Source organism: Megalobrama amblycephala, linkage group LG11, assembly GCF_018812025.1.
Source record: "Megalobrama amblycephala isolate DHTTF-2021 linkage group LG11, ASM1881202v1, whole genome shotgun sequence".
In the NCBI taxonomy this organism is placed as follows: Eukaryota; Metazoa; Chordata; class Actinopteri; order Cypriniformes; family Xenocyprididae; genus Megalobrama; species Megalobrama amblycephala.
Window position 1 is genome coordinate 25,729,583 of NC_063054.1, and position 20,690 is coordinate 25,750,272.

Sequence of the window (20,690 nt, forward strand, 5' to 3'; positions counted from 1 at the left end):
CATAAATTCTTTGCAATCTTGCATTGAGAAAAGTGATTTTTGAATTGTTTGACAATTCTCTCATGAAATTTGGCACAAATTGGTGAGTTATGACCCATCTTTGCTTGCAAAGACTGAGAAGGTCTTTTACACCCAAACACGATACCCTAAACTATTACCAATTAACCTGCTAATTGTGGACGATTTAACTTGGATATTCTATAATCTTTTCACATTTATTTTGCCTCTGTCCCAACTTTTTTGGACTGCGTTGCAGCTATCAAAATCTAAATTTGTTTATATTTACAAAATACAATTATGTTGTTCAGTGAAAACATTGGAAATCATTTCTTTGTACTTTTATGAGTTTAAAAAAAAATGTTCAAGAGAATTAACAAATCACAGATTGTGGATTTTATTGCATTTTACAAAATGTCCCAACTTTTCTGGAAATGGGATAGTCGCTGTGGATAAAAGCGTATGCCAAAGGCATAAATGTAAATGTAGATGCAAAAAGGCTTTTTATACCACACCATGGCCAGTCCATTTCAACAGCCTGTGATATGCTCAGTTCTCATCACCTTGTAGTCCATCTGCTCCGAGCAGTTGAATACGTAGACCATGATGCCCAGGGCTCGGCCCAGGTCCTTAGTGGTCTCGGTTTTGCCTGTGCCGGCAGGACCAGCCGGGGCTCCGCTCATGACCAGATGCAGCGACTGGGTCAGTGTGATGTAACATCTGCATTTGAGAGGAGAAAAACATGCTTTAGCAAACAAACATGAACACAAATGCTCAGTCACATACAATATGTGGTTTATAAATATAGACTTCCTCAAATTCAAATGTTTACCCAAGGCTAAACTCCTGTTTTTACAGTGTGCTGTAGTTGTGACTACAGACTCAAGAGCCTTCAGCCTGCGCTCGATTTTGGGAGACGGAGCACTGCTAAATGTTGTGTATTTACTGATAAGGAACAAACATATTTTAAGTGTTTAAGGGTATTTGGCAAGCCTTTACCTATGAGAAGTCCTTCAGCGAAGATCATTTGCATTAATAAGCAAATGCCTTTCCTATCACTATTGATCAAACTAATGCATCCTTGCTGAATAAAAGTATTAATTTCTTAAAAATAAATATCTTTTCAACCCCAAACTTTTGAACAGTAGTGTACATTTCTTATGATCCCTAATGTATAACATGCAAGTCTGATGAGTTTTCTTTTTAGCTTGCATAGGTTCAAATATTGATTTTATAATAAACCAAGCAAAATAGCAAATTAAATATTTTTTGAAAAAGCTAATTTAAAGGTTTAAGAAAACTCTAGGAAAAAAGCCAACTGAATAACTTTCAGTGGCCACGGTATCTTAATGGAGCCATCTGTGCCGGTGTCATGTTCTCACTTCAGTGTGAATGAAAGACAGAAGTGTGACTCAGACACACCATATGCTCAGGAAGCTGCACTGGCATTTATTTGACCATCAAACAGGAGGGTCTCTGCTTTCTATGCTTTCAAAGGTTCAAGCGCTCAAGACAGATTCTCCTAAGCAACCTGCTGTCTTCTTTTAGCATAAGGCCAACTGCTGGGACATTTACGGTTTAATGGGCTCCTCCATCTAAATGAGGATGTTCAAAATTAGTCATTTTAAACCTAAAGCTGTGTTTGTTAGGCTGTCTTACCTGTCTGTGAGTGGTGTGATTACTAATCGTGGAGTGTTGCCCAGATACTCATATGAATAGAGGAACTGGGCATCGCAAATGTTTGCGAAGCAGTGCTTCTCTCTCTCGCCCCAGCGATGCCGGAGTTGGGACAGCCAAAGAAAGGCCTGAGAGTTCTCCACCTGAGAAAGATGATTATGAAGGATTAGCAGGAAGAAAATATTTTGAGCTGGGCTGGATAAAACATTAGTGCGCTTCTAAGCCACTCTATACAGCTTTCATCAGGGCTTATATTCTACTGAACCATTGGCCTTCAAGTGAGACCAAAATATGAGCAATCACATGAGAGTATATTGAGACTTTCATTATGCAGGTGTGAATAGAGGAAGAATTGGAGTGAATATTCACAAATGGAGTGAATATTCACAAATGGAGTGAATAGAGGCAGAACTGAATATTCTTTTATTGACGTTAAAGTCCTAATGCCAGTCATGTGAAAAGGCCTCAAGACAATTTGACTTCTATTCTACTGAACCACAGGCCTTCAAGTGAGACCAAAATATGAGCAATCACATGAGAGCACATCAAGACTTTCATTATGGAGGCAAATGTTAATAGAGGCAGAATTTAATATTCTCTTATGAGATGCCTAATGCATGTGTGGTTTCAACTCATCTGCAGATATCTGAAAAAAAATAACACTCAATGTAGTGTTTAACAATAGGAAAAATGATATGGAGACAAATTTGCTATACCTTTTGCTTATTGATTTTGTCCACCACGTCTCTCGCATGGACGTCAATGGTACAGATGGTCATGACTTTCTGCCGGTCTCCAGGAGTGAGCTGGCCAATCAGCATGGTGATGAGAGTGTTTAACTGATTCACTTGCTTTTTATAGTATTCCTTCATTGCATTCTCATTTCCATCCTCCAGTCCGGAGAAAGCAATACCTACATCGGTCGTCCACCAGATCTGAGTGCAGGTAAGAGCGACCTATGGAAATACACACAGTACCAATGACCACTAGTCCAGATCTGTCTGTTTAGCATTGTGCTGATTATTACAGATTGTTTTATTACAAATTATATATATATATCAGCACAACATGTGAAAAGTTTAACACTGATGTCAGGATGTATTAGCATTTGGTACAGTATGAGGGTCAATGACATATTTGCGTTCAAGTAAAAAAAGTAATAATACTTGCACACACATTTGTTCAAGGTATAAAGGGGGAAAAAAGATGAATAACAATATGATGTATTGATGCAACACACATATATATATATATATATATATATATATATATATATATATATATATATTTTTTTTATATATATATATATATATATATATATATATATATATATATAGAGGCACCTTTATGACACTCTACACATCTTCACACAATGTCTATATGTGCATTATTGCCAACGTGTGCATTCTCGATTAAACTCACCTGTCAGGGCTCAACAATAAGGACGATGGCCCAGGGCGAGAGTGAAAGACACTTGGGACAGTGTCTCTGGCCAGTGCTGAATCGTCACAAAACTTTATCAGTTGCACTTTTTAAATTCATAAGTGAAAATGGAGTTAAATACCTGGGCTGGGTAGTCGAACAGCCACTGTTCCCTGGGCTTCTCTTCATAGGCCGAGACCGCCTCAGTCATCTCATGACGCACAGTGGCACGCATGGTGTCCAAAACACGGTTCAGCCACACTTCCACCTGAACAAACACAGCTCCATGCATTACATCACTCCAGTGTGATGATAATGTTTGTCAGCAGCTTAATACTGTAAATTAGTTCCACTAGAAATATGTATGCATCTGTCTAATCCATAAGCAGATGTTTGACAGTCCCTCCAGGATTTCGCGATATTTTTTTGTGATTTTTGCATTCAAAATGACTGATTTTGTGGTGGTAATTTCCAGATATTTGCGAAAAATTTGCGGTGGTTTTTTTTATTAGAATACAACATTTACCATGTATTATGTTAGACGACAGTAGTCATATATGGCAATAGAACAAACAAAATGCACAAATCTTGTTTATTGTGCTGTCTTGCGAAAAAAGGCTAGTCCAGTGCTGTACTAGGCTATCTAGCTTTAATACCATGATCATTTATGGTGGGAAATGTGACCAAAATCTTACAGGTAAGCCACATCAATAAGCAAATATCTAATTATAAAAAGTTCTCAAGTAATTAAGAATCAAGTAAACAGTCAGCAATAAAATAACAACAAAACAAATTACAATAGGACAAATAAATACAACATAAAGATACAGATACGAACAGTGCTTTAAGTTTAGTGCTGTTTGTTTTTCCCCTGTTGTTTGATTAATATTAACGACACAGACAGGAGCGGGTATATATTAGGTTGCTTTCATTTTAAGACCTACTGTAATGAGTGGATCCAACACTGACACACGTCCCAAATTTGTTCACTCAAGACATAACCACCAAGATGCACATTTAGGCATAATTATGTGTGTATTTGACCGTTCAAGGCCGATAAGCCTAGAAATATTTCGGTATGCACGCGCGAGCGCTGACAGGCGGCAAACGCATGCACAGAATCCGAAGCCAGTCAGTCAGTGTGTCAGAGTCGATTTGAGTTTGTGTAGCCTATACAGCACTTTTATCAACTCTTTTTTAGTGCTATCAGGCATATCATACTTTTTATTTGTCATTCATCCAAGTCGCGTAATCGCTTCACCCGCTCAGGTGAGAAAGATTCGCTTTCACTTTCATAGACGCACAGACCACATACAGTGCATGCACATTGCACGACGGTCTGTATATCCTCGTGAAAATAATGAATTAAAGCTTTTAAAAATTAGGATGAATATATAAAAATTATGGATAATTCAATTAGATAATATTATTTATTTTTGTGAATACAATTATTGTTTTGCGATTACTTTGCGGTGAAATGACGAACTATGCAGGATCGCAAAAAAATGCGACATTTTGTTGATTTTGCATTGTATTCAGCGATCGTGGAATCGCGAAAAACTGGAGGGACTGGTTTGAGGAGCACTGGAGCAAAACTCGACAAGAATACAGAACTTCAGGAGCAGGATTAGATTGTGGTGTAATCCACAGCATTATGCTGCACTGCAGGACAGCACATCCTCCAAACATTACTAGATTTATACATTTTCTAAAGAAAATGTTTCACTGTGGAAAGAATGCTAGAGGTTTCTGGGTGCTTGGCAAATTAAAAGAGTCCATCTCTGATATTCTGGACTAGGTACGTCTTCAGGTTAAATCTATGTGATTACTATATTTCACCTGATTTATTATTAGTCACTAAGAAAAGTAACAGCACACCTCTTCTCAACAAAGAGCATGATTTGAGGCGTCATGCATGTCGGTATGTCATTTTAGCCCTGCAAATATCCTAATTAAATTCCTTTTGTAAACATTATTCTGCAGAATAAAAACACAGAGGGGGCCCTATAATACACCCGGCGCAATGCGACGCAAGGCGCAGCGCAAGCGTGTTTGCTAGTTTGCGTCCGGCACCGTTCGCGTTTTCCCGTTCAGCGCCACGTCCTTAAATTAGTAAATGCATTTGCGCCAGTTAGTGCGCCCATGGGCGTGCTGGTCTAAAAAAGAGGCGTGTTCAGGCGCATTGCCGGCGCATTGCTATTTTAAGGAGCTGAAAATAGACTGCACCAACTCAAACCTGGTCTAAAGTCTAAAATCAGTTAGAGCGCGTTGGTAGAAACTGCGCCTCTGGGCGCGTCCACAGTGCGCGTTGACTTTGCTTATTACACATAGGGATGCGCATCACACAAACATGCCAAATATTAAAAACAAAAGGATTACAGTGTAAAAGAATATTATTGTGTAGGCTACATAAATATAAAAATGTAATGATGAATAGTCATTGCGTGTATTAGAATTAGGCTACCTATTTTCAATTCAGCCTATTACTACTTATAATGATGAACGAAATTGGCTAATTAATTGAACAATCATGCCAATACACACACATATATATTAACTGACTCATCGCGCGGAGCTATTTGAAAGCCTGCATCCAACGCAGACGACTGAAAGATTGACTGGCCAATTAACAGGTAATTTCAGCAAAACATCTGATGCCAGAAGACGAGGACACAATCACTGCTAATTCATCCCACGCCTTCTTCACCTCGGGAAGCTTTGGTGGATTCCTGCTTGTCCCGTAGATGCGAAGTTAAAGCGCACGAGCAGATCGGTTTCTTCGCTTGAAAAGCGTTCAGCTTTTCCGCCAACAAATTCCGCCATGTAAATAGCAATCCGCCATGGCGCGAGCGCATCTCGCTCTTAAAGGGAATGGGAGATGACACTCTGATTGGTTTATTGAACGTTACGCCCATTACTCATTAAGAGAATAGGGACAACCCATTTCAAAAATGCGCCCCGGCGCACGGACCGTTTTTCCGTCGTTAAAATAGCAAAAGTGGATTTGGACACGCCCTGAGTGCACCTGCGCCGTGCGCTTTACACTTTGCGTTTAGAGCGTTAAAATAGGGCCCAGGATGAGTTGTGCCAATAAGAATTAAAGGCGAAGAGTTAATCTAGGATTTGTTGATCTGGGTTTTTTTATTTTAAATCAAGTTGGGGTCGCAGATGAAGTAATCCCAGGGGAATTACGGAGGAGGCTGCCGCCAGCATCCCTAACAGTCTCAGTAACAAACACCCCATACTGTAGAGATGTTTCCAGATGAGAAGGTTTAGATACCCGTCATCCAAGACGGAGACAGCGAGGCATGCATTGCAGCAGCAGCTGTGTATTGTGCACAGATTGGACCCTCGTCTGAGCACATAGCAACCAGTCATCTAGATATGGTAGAATTCGCAATCCCTGGGCACACAGGGGAGACAGGGCAGCAATCATACATCTTGTAAACACACAAGGAGCTAGGGAGAGTCCAAATGGTAGAACCTTGAACTGGTAACTCTTGTTCCTGAAACTGAAATGTAAAAATTTCCTGTGATGCATGGCATTCAGAACATGGAAATATGCATCCGTCAGATCAACAGTTGTGAACCAATCTCTTTCTGCCACTGACCGAACAACTTTGATCACACGCAACATGTGAAACGGGAGCTTCTTTAGGAACCTGTTGAGTTTCCTCAAATCTAAAAATTAAACGAAAAACAAGGGACATCAGGACCAAAAAGATGTCCAGTAACAATGGGTAGATCCCTTAAGGTCTTTTTACAATCCTCTGGCAATCTGGCCTGAGCAAGCCAAACATGCCGGTGAGCAGTCAAGAGCGTTGCTGTGAGAGAGCCCAGTTCTTGTGTCATGTGCCCCGTAGCCAGTAAGGCTGTCTTCAAGAACCGTAGGACAAAAGGATCCATCTCTGCAGACTCCAAAGAACTGGTAGCAGCCAAAATCAGTTGGCAGACAAGGTGATGATACACGGGGCAACTTTTTGAGCAATGTTGCTGAGCAATATTGCTTGGGCACTTTCCCAATGAGAATAAGCAAAAAAAATTCTATCTGGATACTTTAGATCCATCGTGGGCAATTTTTTGAGATCCTCCAATCAGATTGCTAGCAGCCGATCACGTGACCGGCTTGGAGATTTCAGAAAAAATTCAAACAAGATGGCAGCCTCTCAGCAGCAGTGGAGCGAAGAAAAGGAGCATGAACTTATCTATTTTTACACTTGTAAGTTGTCATGTGTCAACCCAAGACAGGGAATTTACCTCATTTAATGCTTAAAATACCAACAGGTGTCCAATGTAATGTGCGTAGGCAGTAGGCAAGTAAGACACGCTGCTGCTCTATAATATAGCGCACATGAATAACCGTAGCAGATCTATACAGGTGGAGCTGGGGAAGGTGGAGGGTTTCTGAAGCACGCTGCGCTACTAAGCAATGCTAACTCATGTATTTAAAGATTAAGCACGCAAGCTCATAGGCTACTAATACAGCAGGAACCAATCATCTGTGACCTATAGATAATGATGTGATAATTAGCAGGTTGTGTTAAAGGACCTATTAGTCTGCGCCATCCAGAGTTTCATGCCAGAACTTTGTATTTAAATACTAAAAAAGACGCATTCCGTTTAGCGTCTGTAGAGGTGTAGGCTGTAGGCGTACCCTAATTAGTTGCCCTGTGCCTCACCAGGTTGCGCGTTGATGGCAACATTGCCCAGCTCAAAAAGTTGCCCCATGTATCATTACCTACAGTGTTCTCAGCCCAAGTGATGTAGGCAGCTGGCTCATATGCTTTCTTCAGAAAGGAATCTGTTTGGCCACACTGAACACTAAGGGCATCGGACGTTCTCCAGCAGTGCTTCGTCTGGTGACACCACCAGTGCAGCAATCGCCTGTTTGATTTAAGGTACACACCACACTCTAATGGACTCAGCTTCAGCCATTGAAGCCAGAGTTCGAGCAGTCTTGGAACACCTTTTGGCCATACCTGGTCCTTTGAGGGCACTTGAAAATTCTGCTATGAAATCCTTACATGCAGGTATAGCAAAGGAATCCATAGCTGAAGATCTACGGAAAAACACACTACACTGAACAGGATGTGCAGGGCAGTCATCAAGGCCAAGATGGGCCACTCCCATTCAAAGCATTTCCAATGTGTCATCCAGGGGTGGAGTAGTCCCCAAAGAATGAAGTGAGCCCTCACCAGAACCACCAGCCACTGTAGATTCCACTGGCTTGTCAAGAAACTTCAGTGAGAAGATTATTCTGGAAATGTGTTTCAGAAGCACATGTAGACATAGCATCAAGGTGGGGTCTATGAGGAGTATAGGGCAAAAAGGTAGGCTCTTCACTAGATGAATGTGAGTGAGAGTCCTCCGTGGAAGCCACAGTAGCAGTAGGAACTGCAGTCTGCAGGTTGGAGGTTTTGCAAGAGAAAACTGCACTTGAAGATAAGAAATAACACCATGTCTACAGCGGACATGAGGGTTGCTCACCTCATCGTCACAACTGCCATTAAATGCTAAATATATTACTCTCTTCTGACACCGAGGTGCACCGAGATGAGTGACTCGATAACAGATGTAAGATTATGGGATCAAAATGATGGTTTAAATGTAAATCTTATTTTTAAACAAGGTTTAAAGTTTGGTGCAACAGAATTATTAGATAAACCTTGATTTCATTTAGATTTAAGCTTAATCCATATTGGTGCAACTCACCCAGAGTGTCTCTGTCTCTGTAAACAAACTCCTCTAATTGCCCTCATGATAAATAATTGATGGTGCTTTGTGGGTAATGTGTGCAAATAAAGGCTGGCTGTACCTGCCCAGTGCAGTCACAGGGCTGACTGAAGGGAACGTACTCCTCCTCCTTACTGAACATGCCCAGCCCCATCTTTGTTTGATTGCCATCTCCATCCGTTTCAAACTTCAACTTTGCCATGTTGTCAAACAACTTTGACAGATGCTTCTGAACCTGAGGGAGAAAACGCACGGCTTCACAACTGCACAGCTGCTATTTCAATCAATTTTTTTTCCTAATGTGACATGGAAACTTGAAATTTGCCTTCAAGACAATTTGAGAAGCAGCAATCAATATTGCCATCTAGTGTGTGCAAAAGGTAAATAAATGCAATTGCTGCGCTGCAGTTCAGCTATAAGCAAACCTTATACTTAATGCTGAAACATTTAAGCACAAAAACATATGTGAAATGTTAAAAGAATATGATATGGAAAGCTGTATGTAAGGCCACTGTGATGTACCTGGTGTGGGTCAGTGCCACTGGACAGGATGTCTAGCAGGTCAGCTGAGGAGATGAAGTAGAAGCGTGGAAAGGCCAAGCGTTTGGTGTCCAGATACTCAGCCAGGGCTTTTTCACAAAGAGACAATCTGCAAGAACAGGTGCAATGACTGTCACACTCTCAATCTGAGAGATAATTATCAGCTCAACGCAAAGCATCATGAGACACTTTGTGCCTTCCGAAATGAAGACTTCCTCAATGAGGTTTCTTATTGGAAGTTTCCACAATCAGTCACATGACTGCTGTATAGATAAATACACTAAATTAATAACTAATTATTTTTACAATGGAATGAATCAATACTGAGCTTACTTAAGTTGGAAAAGGACAGAAGAGCTGCTTTACAGCCAAAATTATGTTCCCTCTATCACTGTAAAGCTGCTTTGACACAATCTGCATTGTAAAAAGCGCTATATAAATAAAGGAGACTTGACTAGAAATAAGTGCCATCAAGAAAGTGTCCAAATGTGCCTATTCCTGAATTATATTTACTATTAACTCCTGAACTAAGTGAACTATTCCTCTGACTTGAGGAGAGAAAGTTAAAGGATTAGTTCACTTTTAAATAAACTTTTGCTGATAATTTACTCACCCCCATGTCATTCAAGATGTCCATGTCTTTCTTTCTTCAGTTGAAAAGAAATTAAGGTTTTTGATGAAAACATTCCAGGATTTTTCTCCATATAATGGACTTCAATGGGCACCAAACGGTTCAAGGTCCAAATGACAGTTTCAGTGCAGCTTCAAAGGTACTTCCGCCTACGTGACCTTTTCAACGTAATTGCGTATTACGTAACATCACGAACGTGCATCGCAGAACAGAGCAAGGCGAGCATTTGTGCTTATAAAACTTAAACTTTTTTTTTTTTTTTTAAATGACCGATCGTTTCACTAGATAAGACCCTTATTCATCATCTGGTATAGTTTAAAGCCCTTTTGGACCTTGAACCGTTTGGTGCCCATTGAAGTCCACTATAAGGAGAAAAATCCTGGAATGTTTTCATCAAGAAAGAAAGACATGGACATCTTGGATGACATGGGGGTGAGTAAATTATCAGCAAAAGTTTATTTAAAAGTGAACTAATCCTTTAACGTAATCAGACAGACAAATAAATCCAGAAACCAGCTGCAAACCTGCTCTGCATGTCCTCTAGTTTGCTGTAGAGCCCAGGTTTATTGGAGGCCTCCACAACGTTCGGTGTTTTTCTGGCATCATGTGTCAACTCTTTAAAATCAGTATCGATACCTTCAAAGCGTTTGGAATCCTGCGGAGACATTCATGAAAGAATGAGTCGATACTCAATACAATTTTATTTGCCAGAAAGAAAAACCTCAAAAAAACCTCTGACATTCTGAAGAACATCTGTGTCTGGCCACAGGCACCCAACAGTAATTATCTAAATGTTTTCGGCCAAAAGCATAATGTCCATCTTATCATCTCTCATCTACATCTATGAATAGAGTGCTAGAGGGCAGTACAAGATGATACTCAAATCTGAGCACTCATATTTTACTCTCAGTTCTTCATTAAAGCATCTCAGATATCTGTTTCACATTTCCAATTTTACTATTCTGGCTTTTTTTACATGTGTGTTCGGTGACTATCCGAGGGCAAAATAAGTTTTCAGTCAAGAACGGATAATAAAAGAAATACATTAGCAAACCCGACCTCTGGTAGCTGAGAGCGAATGTCATCCGATCCGATAAAGATGCTCTCCAAGTGACACCAAGTCCTCTGCACTTCAAACCAGATGGAGATCACAGAGTCAGTCACCGAGAGCTTTTGCTGCCACGTCGAAACCTCCTCCAAGAAGAACGAGATGTACTTCGAAGTCATGAGGTTCTGCAGCTGCACCTGGTTGTCTTCCAGTGTTTCAATTAGTTCTTCATTGGTCTTCAACAGAGGAATCTCTGTACGTGGGTGAGGCTCAAAGTCGAACGTCATACTGGTCCAGGTCGTGTCCAGCTCACCAAGCACCTTCTCCATGCCCATCTCCTTCACTGCCCGGTCGACGATGCTCCTCACATCATCCTCAAAGTGGTGTAAGTTGAGGCGAAGCAGGTCTGCCAGCGTGGTGTCTTGGTCCATGGTGAAGTGCACGCCAGTGGCGTTCATCAGCTGCAACCAGTGACGCGGTCGGATGGCTGGGTTCTGGAGCTCGGCGACAGCTCTCAGCGAGATCAGAGTGTTCTTTACAGTACCGTCAAGCCCAGTGAAGGCGTCCCACGAGCGAGCCTCTTTGTCCAGCGCACGGAGCTCTTTGGAGAAACGCTTGCACTCCATCTCCATGTCATCCACGTTGATCTGTCTCCAGGGCGTCTTCTGCCATGCTTCCAAACAAGACTGGACCACCAAGACCAGATCCCACAATTCCTTGAGAATGGGCAGCTCTTTTTGGCACTGTTTCAGCTGTTTATAGTCTGATATGTTGACTTCAAAGAGATTAGCCATCTCAATAAGCCCAGCCATCATAGTTTCCATCTCCTGAATTTGTTTGTGTGCTGTGTCCAGCATCTCATGCGGATTCACACAGTCAAAACTGAAAACAAATGGAGACTAGATTAATTTTACACATTTATTGAACTGAACTGAATCAACATTGAATAGACGTGAGCTCATTGTCAACACTATTGTCTTCTGTAGTGCTGGTTTACAGCAGAATTTGAATATTTCTCATATTTGATGAAGTTTGCATTATTGATTTTGTCATTTTCCTGTTTATTACTGTGAAGCTGCTTTGAAACAATCCATGCTGTATAAAGCGCTATAGAAATAAAACTGACTTGATAAGACAAATGCTCATTTTAGCCATGATTACTGTTATCCAGCAAAGCAATGGCATATTCTTCGAGACTTTTCATAAACGTACTATACCTGAAGAAGTCATTCTTGCGAAACTGCTCCCTGAAGGTATACTGCTCCACATCGAACGTGGCACATTTCCTGCGCAAGTTAGCCACCTCGCTAGCCTGCAGTGGGGCAACATGCTGCTTCACCACCACAGCCTGCTTTTTCATGTTGTTCCACTTCTCTGGCAGCATCTGTGCATCAAACCCAGACAAAACAATGAAAAGACCGGCATATATGACGATAGCCATTAGCTTATGATGTTAGCCACTAGCATATGATGTTAGCCACTTACTAACATATGATAGCCATTACCATATGATGTTAACCATTAGCATATGATGCTAGCCAACAGCATATGATGTTAGCCACTAGCATACAATGATAGCCATTAGCATACAATGTTAACTACTAGCATACGATGTTAGCCACTAGCATATGATGATAGGCACTAGCACCATGGTAGTCACTAGAACATGATAATAGTCACTAGCATATGATGTTAATCATTAGCATATGATGATAGCCACTAACATACAATGACAGCCACTAGTATACGATGATAGCGTGGAACGCGCTGCTGTAGTTGTTGAATGAAGTGTCATGAATGACTGTCATGTCATTCTAAAATTGTCCTACCACTATCTGTGAAGTGGAGCAGGACAACATCCCACCAGTCCTTCTTTCATACTCTCATCCACAGACGGCTGGTCTGGTATTTTTACTGCTTGATAAACATAAGTACGGCACAATGGTTCATATGCTCAGATTGTCTCCTAATTAGGACCCGTAATAAATAAATATTAAGTCTGCTGTTTAAAACAAAGAAGAGTAACAATGTAGGAGAATAGTATTCGTGCAGTGTGCGCATGTCAAAAACTCAGTTTCCGATTTGAAGCTCATGGCATAAACGCGCACATCAACCCGATCACTTTATTTAGCATTCATGTAAATACTGTTTGGACTTATCAACCGGAATTAATTAATTTTGATTGAAACAAAAGTTGTGCATGTAAAACATAGCCAATGATAGCCACTAACATACAATGTTAGCCACTAACATACAATGACAGCCACTAGCATATGATGAAAGCCACTAGCATACAATGTTAGCCACTAGCATACAATGTTAGCCACCAACATACAATGTTAGCCATTAGCATATGATGTTAGCCACTAGCATAGCCACTAGTACCAGTTAGCGACTAACATACAATCTTATAAATGTATAAGGTGGCGAGGGGGGCCTTTTACCCCATACATGGTGTAAGTTAGCCACTAACTTACGATAATAGCCACTAACTTAAGATAATAGCCACTAACATACAATGTTAGCCACGAGCATATGATGTTAGCCACTACCATATGATGTTTGCCCCCAGAATAAGATGCCAGTATGCTGGTGTCAACACTAGGCTTCTTAACTATCTTAACTAACATAACCAGTCAGACTTCCTTAATCAATGGCCTTCATTAGAATGAATAAGCTGGTCGACCAGCTAAGACCAGATGCCAACCAGTTGCCTGACTCATGAAACTCTTCAGCAAGAACAATCAGATAAATGCCAAAGCCTGTAATTTCCTTCTTAAGGAAAAGAAATATGATGTTCTTAAGAAAATATTTGAGAACTTCTTAAGATTTTTTCAAGAACTGAACTTATGGACATTCTTATGAAGTTCTTAGAATTTTTCTTGAGAAATTCCATTAAAGGATTAGTTCACACAATTGAACACAATCGGAGATATATTAATATATAAATATATTAATAAATATCCTGACACATCCGAGGTTTATAATGGCAGTGAGCGGAATCAACGAATATGAACTGAAGAAAGTGCCTCCATCCACATCCATCCATTATAACCATACTCCACACGGTTCCAGGGGGGTTAATAAAGTCCTTCTGAAGCGAAAGCGATGCGTTTGTGTAAAAAAAAAAAAAAAATTATATTTAACAAGTTAAGAAGTAAAATATCTAGCTTCCGCCAGACTGCCTTCCGTATTCAAATTACAGAAAAAAAAGCGTAACTGGCATTGCTAGTTAAGCTTTTTCTGTAAGTTGAATAGGGAAGGCGTAGGACGTAACGTAAGCTTTTTGAACTGCAAGTGTTTTACACTTTCTTTGTAAGTAGAATACAGAAGGCGGTCTGGCAGAAGCTAGATATTATACTTCATAACTTGTTGAACATTGATTTTTTTGATTTTTTTACACAAATGCATCTCATAACTCGTTGATCCTGCTCACTGCCATTATAAAGCTTGGATGTGTCAGGATATTTATTAATATATCTCAGATTGTCTTCATCAGAAAGAAGAAAGTCATATACACCTAGGATGCCTTGAGGGTGAGTAAAGCTTGGGGTAATTTTCATTTGAAAGTGAACTAATTCTTTAACTTCTTTCTTAAGAAGATTTTCATGAATCCAGCCCAGAAATGCATGCTGGTCTAAGCTGGCATTTTCCACAGCAGTCCAAATCATACTTTACATTCAGCATCTACCCACAGAACATTATAGAACAGTTAATAGAACAGTTTATTGCTAATAAAGTTTTAAGATTATCATTCTAAATCCTGGGAGGTCTAAGCCGCAATTAAAGAGGTGGTTCATTGTGATTTCACTTTCATTCTTTTAAAGAATTCTCTGTTTAAGGACTACAGCAAACAGCTGGTAGGGACTACAACAAGCTTCTTCCCGGGTTGGTGACATCACTAACCCTAAAATGTACATAACCCTGCCCCCGAGAACACGCAACAAAAGGGTGAGGCCATGTTATTGCAACACAGTATGTAACACAAATACAATAGCATGTCATAAAAGCAAGATGAAAACATGACAAATTATAACCGTAATTAAATTAAACTATACCTGTTCTATCTTCATGCAGCATATATTCTCTGGCTCTGTACAACAGTTCCCACACAAGCTATTTATAGATTATCATGACAGAATATGCAATCAATAACTTTAAGATAGTTAACTCCACATCAGCTACATAAATTCATCAACCATTCAGAAACTTCCTGTTGCATTCTACATGTTGTCACTTCTTCTTGAGTCTCTCCTTCTTTGTCTGACTCAAGTTTGAACATAAAAGGCTGAAACAGTTTCTGACATTTTCAGTGAGTCTGCGTGAGGTAATCGGCGCTGCTAACACAAGCTCTTGAAACTCCGCCCTCTTAGTAAGAGCAGCAGCTCATTTGCCATTAAAGGGACACACAAAAACTGAGCGATTTTGCACACCCTCAAAAAGTGACAAATTTAACAAGCTATAATAAATTATCTGTGTGGTATTTTGAGCTAAAACTTCACATACACACTCTGGGCATATCAGAGACTTATTTTACATCTTGTAAAAGTGGCATTATATGACCCCTTTAAGCAATTTAATGGCTTCATCTATCAGTGTTCAGTAAAACTTTCTCTCAGAGGGCACACTATCAATATTTTATGGAGAAACTTACCTCTAGCTGCTTGTAAACTATATCTGGGAGTTCCTGTTCATAAGTCTTCAGCAGATCAATGGTGTGCTGCAGAAGGCTTAAACATCTCATCTGTAATGCTCTGCCGTTCTTTTACCGCCATCAGGTAACCCATGATCTCCTTCAGACCGTTATAGTCTCCCTCCTCCACTTTCTTACCAAAACCAGTCTCAGTCACTCTGATGAACTCTTCCAGGTCAGATAGACTAAAAATCACATGACACATAGATAAAAAAGTATTAGGCAAAGTATTTTGCACCTTCAGTTGGCTCTGATTAGCATATTTGTCATGGAATAAGCTACTTAGAGCTTTTACCTGTTCGTTACATGATCAATAAGATGCTTTTTGAACATTGAGCTCCACTTTTTGATGACATTGAGCAGGGCACATTTAAAGGCATGTGCATCAACCCTCATCCATCCCTCAAACACATGGATGGGATCCAATTTCAGCACTTCCTCATACAATCGCTCATACGAGTCCACCTGTTCACGGAAAAGTTCCAGAGTCGGAGGGTTTTCTGGGACCTCATGTTCTGCGTGGGCCTCAATCTCTTCACTCGTGAGGATGTGACCATAAAGCAAGAACTGCCGCATAAACTCTGTTCTGTCATCCACGTAGAGGTAGGCGTAGTGTTCGAGGGTGTCACGGTACTCAAGGCACTTTTCCATGATTTTCTTCACACGATTCATCAGCAGACGCCTCATTTCCATCAAATCTGCCATGTCCTCCATATCAGCCTGAAAGTACAAGATGACAATGTAAATATATCTGATTCTAAATAACATGAAAACAAAATTGACTGCATTTGTTTTAATACGTGTTTCTGGTTTCATTGTGCATGAGTCAGATAAAAAAAAAAGTGACCCAGAAAACGGAACATTATCAGAACTTTAGTTAAAGGTGCCCTAGATTATGTTTTTAAAAGATGTAATATAAGTCTAAGGTGTCCCCTGAATGTGTCTGTGAAGTACCCCATAGATTTTTTTTAATTAATTTTTTTAACTGCCTATTTTGGGGCATCATTATAAACGCGCCGATTTTATGCTGCGGCCCCTTTAAATCCCGTGGTCCACGCCCACAGAGCTCACGCTTGCCTTGAACAGTGCCTTAACAAAGTTTACACAGCTAATATAACCCTCAAAATGGATCTTTACAAAGTGTTCGTCATGCATGCGGCATGCATGCGTCGGATTATGTGAGTATTGTATACTGTTATATTGTTTACTTCTGATTTCGAATGAGTTTGATAGTGCTCCGTGGCTAACGGCTAATGCTACTCTGTTGGAGAGATTTATAAAGAATGAAGTTGTGTTTATGCATTATACAGACTGCAAGTGTTTAAAAATGAAAATAGCGACGGCTCTCTTGTCTCCGTGAATACAGTAATAACCGATGGTAACTTTAACCACATTTAACAGTACATTAGCAACATGCTAACGAAACATTTAGAAAGACAGTTTACAAATATCACTAAAAATATCATGTTATCATGGATCATGTCAGTTATTATTGCTCCATCTGCCATTTTTCACTATTGTTCTTGCTTGCTTACCTAGTCTGATGATTTGGTTGTGCACAGATCCAGACGTTAATACTGGCTGCCCTTGTCTAATGCCTTTTATAATGTTGGAAACGTGGGCTGGCATATGCAAATATTGGGGACGTACACCCCGACTGTTACGTAACAGTCGGTGTTATGTTGAGATTCGCCTGTTCTTCGGAGGTCTTTTAAACAAATGAGATTTATATAAAAAGGAGGAAACAATGGAGTTTGAGACTCACTGTATGTCATTTCCATGTACTGAACTTGGTATTTAACAATGCCAAGATAAATTCAATTTTTCATTCGAGGGCACCTTTAATGTTCTAGCAAGGTTCTCAAAGTTATGAACAAACATCCTTCCAGTAACATTAATATAATGTTCATTCAAAATTATCTGTTCTTTAATAATGTATTCAAAACGTTATCACAAAAACATCATTTATGGAAAATTTTTCTAAAACGTTTTAGTTGGATGTTCGTTTATTGTTTTTTAAATGTTACTACGTGTTTCAGAATGTTCAGAGAACATTCAAAAGTAACATTTTCATAATGTTTGTAGAATGAATGATAAAACGGAATGTTCCCTTCCCCTCCTTTTCATGTAAAATGGATAAGACACCTTTCACAATGACTTTAAAGAAGATAATAAAGGATCTTTGCGTTTATTCTAAGGGATTATCATGGCTAAATCTAGATAAAGTGATCTGACTGTTTGACATCAGTACCTGATAGTGTGGGAAACCAATGTGCTCAGATAATCGTGGCATAAGAGTGGAGACCCTAAAGACATCATTGATGAGACTCTCCACCAGATCATAGAAGCCACCTGAAGCACCAAACTCCAAAGACGGACGAAATACAATCTCAGGAGCCTGCAGACATAGCCGGACCTCGAAGAGTGGGTCTAAACCAGCCTTCTGGTCTGTATCAGGGGATTGGTGTGCAATTGTTTTAGTGCAGAATAATCAATCTGCAATGGTAGTAACGTCTAGGGAAACCCCTATAATTACTTTTAGTGAGGCTTTAAAAAAGAATAAAAAGAAGCACACCTGTGTTTTCTATGAAGAACTTGAGGGAGCTCTCAATAGCATCAAAGAAACCATCGATGAGCATTTCATCAACGTATTCCACATAAATCCTCCACTGTGCAGATGACGGGTCTGCTTTAAAAAGTGACAAATTGTCCTGAAACAAAATAAGAACAAAGATAAACCCAACAGAAATGTTTGATGAATTGTTCTTTTAACATGCATCATTTTGTCAGTTGCTTATTTGATGGGATTCCTACTGGCGTTTTGTTATTGCATACTTTCAGTAACAGATGGATCTTGGCTCCTGAGGCACGGATATGGCTGTAAGTTTTCTCCAGACGCTCTGTCTTATCATCCAGGTTTAAGAGAGTATCTTTCTTCCCCTCCTTCCTTTCAAAGACTGGGGTAGTCCAGCTCTTCATGATAGTCTGGATCTCCTCAACATTGTCCTTAGTCCTCTGTAGGCGTTGCTCCAAGTCATGTACCATCTCACGTACGTCCTGGATGTATTTCCAAATTTCTAACATATAAATCAAATGAGTGGATTTTCATGTCATTCCAAACCTGACAATATGGACATTTGCAAAGGTAATTTTCTGGTTTGTTCACTTGCATTGTACTCTTTAGCATGAACATTCTGCTAAACATCTGCTTTTGTGCTTGTCGGAAGAAAAACAAAATCATACGGGTTTGGAAACATGACAGTGAACTATTTCTTTAACAAATTACAAAAAAAGCAGGATTAAAAAACAAGACTTAAACATATGCTTTATTTCTGAAAGTATAAAAAATAAGAATACTAAATAAAATAAACCTCAATCATCAAATAAAAACACAAACTGATAAAAGTTGTTTGATCGGAGCTCTATGGTAATAGGTGCTGTGAACAACAACAACAAAAAGATATTGTCTGAAATATTTTATGGAAAATGGTTCCGATTCCTATTACCTGGCAGATAATAAGTATCTTGTGTTGCCTTAGTTTTGACTGAAGGAAGCTGATGTTTAGCCAGAAAACTCTGAGGCAGATTTGGGTGTTCATGATGTTTGCATCACACTAACAGCTGTAGTGGATCTCAATAGATCTAACAGTGTACATTCAATAGCTCTACCTTGGCTTGTCCAGCAGAGGTTCTCCTCAGCTTCTTTGAGCTTGGCATCAATATCTGTCAGCTGGTTCTGGATCAGTGGCATCTCTACCTCTAACACAGTGCTCATTACTTTGTTGTACCAGTTGGTTATGAGCTCCAGACTTGTCACATACTGCCAAAGCATATCCCTTTTGGAATAAATGTCAGCAGCTATATCTGGTATGACTTCAGCCTGGCTGGCCTCCAGGTACTTCACCTCCCGCAGCACTGATGCCAGCTACAGGACAAGATAAGAGTCACATTCAATACTGGAACTGGCCCATGGATAACAATATTAAAATACTGTGCATAAAGAGACCTGTGGGCTGAAGTTGACATAGATGAGTTTTGTGCCGCACTCTCGAGTTATCAGCGGCTTTTGGAGATTAAACTGTGACTTCTCAGCCACAGAGCTAGTCCAGAAGTCATACAGTTTAGAGGAGTATCTGGTAAAAAGGCAGCAAGACAATTAATTAATGTCATGTCTTTTTTTTTTATGTATGCCAATATTAAGGATTTCAATGAATAGTTGCTCTTCATTCATCGAATGTGGGTGGTGCTTTTTTCTGGCAAGATGCACAAAAGACAAAAAAGCTTCTTAAAAGTAATCCATTGCAACTGTGTGCAATGTTTTAAATAAAGCTACAAAAATCAGAATTTAAGCTGGTGTTTTCAAATAATCTCTCCCTCTACAGTATCTCTCAAATCTCAGATGTCGAGCATTGCACAACACTTCTGAAGACGTCATTTTTGCATCAAACATAATTGCAAATTAGATATCCCAGCAGTGTTGGAGGGAAATATGAATCAGTAAATAATGGCATGAACTTAAGTATGTTATGTATAAGTATGTATAGTGGAAATCCGTATATAGATCACTTTTATAATGCTTGGAACTTGACAGTATAAATCACCATCCACCTTTGCTGTCTGGAAAAGAGCAGCACAGACATTCTCTCAAACATCTGCTTTTTTTTTTTTTTTTTTTTTGACTGAGGCCCATTTATTTTAACAACGGTGCATCATAGTGGTCTATATATTGGATACATAAAAACTGTTCTTCTGGGTTTACAGCAGGGGTGTCCAACCCTGCTCCTGGAGAGCTACCGTCCTGCAGGACTGTAGTTCCAACCCTGCTCCAACACACCTAATTAATGTAATTAATCAATTTGTCTGTAATTATCAAGCAACCCTGAACAAAGCCACTGGAAGGCAAGCCTGCAACCAAAAAAGCCAAAAATTAGCATTAGCCAAAAAAGCCT

General features: G+C 39.8%; 1 protein-coding gene across 1 annotated transcript in view; it reads right to left on the reverse strand.

Annotated features, from left to right (window-relative positions):
* LOC125278133 (dynein axonemal heavy chain 9-like) overlaps positions 1-20,690 on the reverse strand; it is a 102,865-nt gene that overhangs the window by 74,087 nt on the left and 8,088 nt on the right. The window contains 17 exon segments of the mRNA XM_048206974.1: positions 561-717; positions 1,657-1,817; positions 2,391-2,630; positions 3,239-3,364; positions 8,912-9,064; positions 9,352-9,478; positions 10,525-10,655; positions 11,060-11,930; positions 12,266-12,432; positions 15,703-15,774; positions 15,776-15,926; positions 16,037-16,461; positions 17,993-18,189; positions 18,317-18,452; positions 18,577-18,818; positions 19,411-19,666; positions 19,748-19,874. Of these exon segments, the coding sequence (XP_048062931.1) occupies positions 561-717; positions 1,657-1,817; positions 2,391-2,630; positions 3,239-3,364; positions 8,912-9,064; positions 9,352-9,478; positions 10,525-10,655; positions 11,060-11,930; positions 12,266-12,432; positions 15,703-15,774; positions 15,776-15,926; positions 16,037-16,461; positions 17,993-18,189; positions 18,317-18,452; positions 18,577-18,818; positions 19,411-19,666; positions 19,748-19,874 (3,739 nt within the window).